At 65.2% G+C, this 4,906-nt stretch overlaps 1 protein-coding gene across 1 annotated transcript; it reads right to left on the bottom strand.

Moving 5' to 3' along the window:
* Positions 1 to 1,685: 1,685 nt before the first annotated feature.
* Lsm7 (LSM7 homolog, U6 small nuclear RNA and mRNA degradation associated) lies at positions 1,686 to 3,484 on the bottom strand. The gene is made up of 3 exons (XM_015503803.1): positions 3,469 to 3,484; positions 2,803 to 2,874; positions 1,686 to 1,909 (listed from the first exon to the last, which is right to left on the bottom strand). Exons 1-3 carry the CDS (start codon positions 3,482 to 3,484, stop codon positions 1,767 to 1,769), a joined length of 231 nt encoding a protein of 76 aa, XP_015359289.1. The 3' UTR covers positions 1,686 to 1,766.
* Between the last annotated feature and the right edge of the window lie 1,422 nt (positions 3,485 to 4,906).

Consider the following 4,906-nt stretch of genomic DNA (forward strand, 5'->3'; position numbering starts at 1 on the left):
ACCAGGAGCAGGGAGTGGAAGGGTGGCCCCGCTGGGGTCGGGGGACGGCCCGGTGCCACGGTGGCTGCGGTGCTGGCGCCGGGCTGGGACTGACGGGTCCGGGGATCAGTGTCACAGGACCGGTGTCCTCGTCCCTCCCTGGCCCCTCTCCGGGTCTCCAAGTCCCTCTGTCTCGGCCCTTCCCTGACGCCTTGTAGAATGTGAACTTCTCAATGTGATGTTAAAGGGACAACATTAAGTATGGGATTTCTCCTCTGAAAATATTTAAGTGCTCAGAGCTGGGTGACACCCCTCGGCAGCTGTCCTGAGGACCAGGTGGGCACGTGCCCTTCAGGAGCTTCTTAGCCACTGACTGATTTCCCACTGAGGGCCGAGCCCTTCTACTTTTCATTTAGAGACAGTGCTGGCTAAGGTGCTGAGGCTGGCCTTGAACTTGTGGTCCTCCTGCCCCAGCCTCCTGAGCTTCTAGGATCAGATGCGGGCGAGTGCCACCGCGCCCCCCTCTCTGACAAGCTTGAATGCGCAGAGCAGAAGGTCTTAACCACCCCGTCCTGCGTGGTCTGCCACCGCGCGCGGACTCTGCCCGTTGCCACAGGCTGCCGTCAGCAGGTCTCTATGAACTTTCGCTGTGACAAGCGTCTGTGAAGCCCAGTGGCACAGAAGAGCTTCTTCACCTCCTGGCTGGTTCGTTTTTGCAGGGCTGCGGGGGGACCCCGGCCACTCTTCCACGGAGCTGCATCTGCAGCCCTTTTTGAGACGGGCCTGGCCAAGTTGCCGAGGCTGGAACTTGTGGTCCTCCTGCCTCGGCTTCCCGAGGAGCTGGGAGGGCAGGTGTGGCCACCACGCCCGGCCACGCTGACCTCTAAACAAGGCAGGAGGCCAGTGCGGGATGCAGAGGCAGAACCCCGTCTTCCTGAGCGCAGCAGATCTGTGCTGTGCTTGACCCACTGCAGACCACCTGCTGCCCACAGGGCTCCCAGAGGCCTGCCACCCAGTGAGGGCCCTGGCCCAGGGGCTCGAGTTCTCAGCTTGTCCTGGACCCATTGTCACCTGGGGGGGCCTACCCCCTGGCAGGGGTGTGGCGCAGGACTTGGCGAGCAGGGCACGCCCTCTTCCCTGGGGCGATGCCCCTGAGGCTGAGCCGGCAGAACCCCTCCTGGCCCAGGGAGGAGACCTCTGATGGGGAGCAGCGGTGCGGCAGGCCCTCAGGGCCCAGACCCTGTGGTAGCCTGTGCCAGCTGGGCGGTCATCAGAGGCCAGCCCTGCAGCTTCCCCTCCCACCAGGCTTCTGTCTCTCCAGCTGCGGGGCCCCGGGTTCTAGCCCCTGCCATGCTGTTGGCCTCCAGGTGATCACACTCAGTGGGGTCAGTGTCCAGGGTGGTCCCAACAAGGACGCTGGGGAGATGGGCCAGGAAGGCCCACAGGCTGGGCTGCGCCCGCTGAGAGGCTGGAGAGGCCCTGCCTGGCCTGCAGCCCCACTTCTGAGTGGGGTGGTGAGCTGCAGAGAGCTGTCCAGGGTGCTGTCCACTGCGACTCGGGAGCGGGGCGGAGTGGGGGTGGGTGGCCGCAGGCAGCTCTGCAGGGTCCTCACAGAACCAGGCCCCAGCTCGCTGGCCCGTGCCCGCAGGGCTGTGCATGCCCAGTCACAGCGGGACCCCGCCTGGCAGACCCGAGTGCTCGCGTCCTGAGCTTGACATTTTATTAAGAAAACACACGTCTGCCCCCACTGGGGCGGCTGAGTCCACGAGGCGGCCACGAGGCGGCCACTAGGCGTCCTGCTGCTGGATGAAGGGGTTGGGGATGGCCTCCATGCCGTCCTGCGGGCAGATGAGCACCACGGAGGTGCCGCGGCAGACCACCAGGCCCAGCTGCCGCGTGTCCTCCGTCAGCTTGTACTGGTCATCGGGATCTGCGGGAGGACAGACAGCACCCCGCGTGTCAGCAAGACCCCGTCTAAGGGCCGGGCGGCGGCTCCACCCTCACCCCATGGGCGGACGCTGCGAGTGACCAGGACCTCACGGGCAGCCTCTCTTGGTGTGTGACCATGGGGCCAGAGCTGCGGGCAACCGTGTGCAGCTTCCAGGTCCGAGGCCCAGGGAACTCAGGTGCCCTGACCCTGGGGCTACGTGGGGTCCCAGGCGCCCAAGGTGACATGCGGGTGGCATGCGGGTGGCGCGGGGCCTTCTCTACTGCTGAAGGCACGTGCAGAGGGTTTACTTTGGGTCGGTGCCAGGGTCAGACCCAGGCCTTGCCCACGTGAGGCGGGCTTCAGCCCAGCCCCCATGGTTTTCAGGTACGGGTCGGAACCAGGGTGCGCACCCACCGAGCCACCCCAGAGCCCCTTCAGACCTTATTTTGACAGAGGACCTGGCGCAGTTGCTGAGGCTGGGAGCCCTTGACCCTCCTGCCTCTTCCTCCCACGACGGGGGATGACCATAAGGGGACAAGAGCAGATCCTGTCTAACCTCGGGGACAGGCCCAAGGGCCAGACCTCCTCCTTCCCGAGGTCCTTGCTGAGCTGGGGACCTGGGCTGATGGGCAGGGCAGGGCTGGCACTCTGGGCCGCCGGGGCAGGTGCTCCCCCAGGAGGAGACACAGGGGATGCGGTCCCTCTGGGTGGGGGATGGGCCAGGAAGGGAGGACGGCTGGGAGAGCTCCCCTCCCTGTGGCCCCGCCCGCTCCAGCACCGGACCCCAGGGACAACCCCAGGGACAACGGGACCCCAGGGACAACCGGCAGGGCATGCATCTCCCACGCCCCCAAGGCGACGGACGGCCTTCCGGCCCCTCCCGCTGGACTCACCCCGCATGTACTCGATGGTGCCATCCAGCACGAGGTTGAGCAGTGGGTCGAAGCCTTTCAGGATTCCACTGGCTTACAGAGGTCACCGGGAGAAGGCAAAGCCAAGGTCAGCGGCAGATGTCGGAAAGGGGCCTGGGGTGGCCAGCGGATGTCCCCTCCTGCCAGGGGCTGCCCAGTGCAGGTATGGGGACCCAGGGGGGCTCCAGGAGAGCGAGGTGACAGCTACCACCACCTCTGGTCAGAACCCCTGGGCCAGCAGGCGGCAGCGGGCAGCCGGCAGTGCCTGGAGAGCGCCACCTGGTGTCCGTCACCACTGTGGGAAGGCAGGGCGGCGCTGGGAGTGCACAGCACCCAGGAAGGAGGCTGTCCAGGGTGCTGAGGGGCCAATGCGCGTGGGTTTCCAACGTCATGAAACCCCTTTCTCTTGGCCCGTCCTCCCAGAAAAGATGAAAAGAAAAGGTGACTTGTCTCACCTCCTCACACGTCCTCAAGGGACAGGGCTCCTAGGGCGCATCCTGCCAGGTCACTCCTGAGGTCACTGCCTTGCTCTGCCCCCTGCCCCCTGCTTCCAGCCTCTGGCCTCTTCCTCCAGGACCCCCGTGACCCTGTACCCCTCCGCCCCCCTCTGCACTCAGTTTGCAGCTGCAAAGGCGGAGCTGTCCGCACCCTGCTGGGCCTTCATGCCTGGCCCTGATGCCCGAGAGGCCCCTGGCTCTGGGGGGGCCCGTCTCTGAGCAAGGGCGCCTGCCTGGTGGGCTGCAGGGAGGGGGTGCAGTTGCAGACCCAGGGGCACCTGTGATTCCGTCTTGATCACGGGCTGAGAGCTGCGGCTGCCAGGCAGGTCTACAAATGGACCCCCCCTGACCTGGGTGAATGCTTGACTGTGGGTTTGGCCCTGGGCTCTCACAGGGTGTCTCTCTTAAGATTAGGTCATGTGACAATGAGGAAAGGCCTTTGAGTTGACCTAAGGAAGATGACTGTGGTGGGCCTGGTCTAATCAGGTGGGAACCTCAAGACCCAGGCACTTTCTCAAAGACCTTCTCCAGCCGGCGCTCAATGTGAACACGTCTGCCCAACCCACGCCACGGGAGCAAGCTGCCATGTGCAGAGAGGCCCGGGCAGGAATGGGGTCCACAGACACCAACATCACAAGCCCAGGGCCCAGCCCACAACTACAAAGAACTGACTTCTGCCCACAACTACAAAGAACTGACATCCAGCACGCTGGGAAGGGGGTGGGGTCTGTGTGGACAGGCCCAAAGAGACCCGTCTCGTGACGTCTGAGACCCTGTGCCCTAGGCGCTGGGCTCTCAGCCTGTGAACCTGGGAGGTACTGAACCCGCTGGCCATCTGCTACCCACATTAGGAAACAAAGACAGCCCCTGGAAAGCAAGAGCCGCGTCCACTCCGACACCCTGCACGCCCGGGCACCAGCACGGGCCCAGCTCGGAGCTGACCTGGGGGCTGCACCTGGACTTCCAGGTGTGTGCTTTCCAGGCTCTGATACCAACTGTCCACCTCATGGTGGCGCCTGAGTCCCCATCTGAGGAGGGAGGAGCCGCCTCAGCCTCGGCCAAGAGCCTGGGAGTCACACAGCCCCCTGGGGAGCAGGTGGAGGCAGCCCCGTATGCCACGAGGACACTGAGACTCAGAGAGGGCAGCTGCCTGGGACCAGAGTCCAGGGCCTACTGCTGCTCTCACCCGTGGACCACAGGGCCACAGGGCCACAGGGCCGCGGCACCGGGCCGGCTCCTGCGCTGTGACAGCCTGGCTCTTGCTAGGTCCTGCACAGGCCAGACGCAGGGCTCGACGAGCACAGAGCGGCAGTGAGTGCTGGGCCCTCACCTGCTGGAGGAGGGCAGGCTTGACCCGGAGCGGGGAGCCCTGTAGGGTCCGAGCAGGCGCGAGGGAACCCACCCTGACAGGTTCCTTTGGCCACCATGTGCAGGTTGGTCACAGAGTTGTGGTTCCCCACCAGTGGAAACTGCTACAGGGGACACTGGCCCTATCTAGGGCCACTCTGGTGGTCACCACCCGCCGTGCTCCTGGCCTGGAACGGGCGGTGGGGGGGGGAGGCCGGGCCTGCTGCTTCATCTGCTGCAGT

The sequence above is a fragment of the Marmota marmota genome, unplaced genomic scaffold (assembly GCF_001458135.2).
Source record: "Marmota marmota marmota unplaced genomic scaffold, marMar, whole genome shotgun sequence".
Lineage (NCBI taxonomy): Eukaryota > Metazoa > Chordata > Mammalia > Rodentia > Sciuridae > Marmota > Marmota marmota.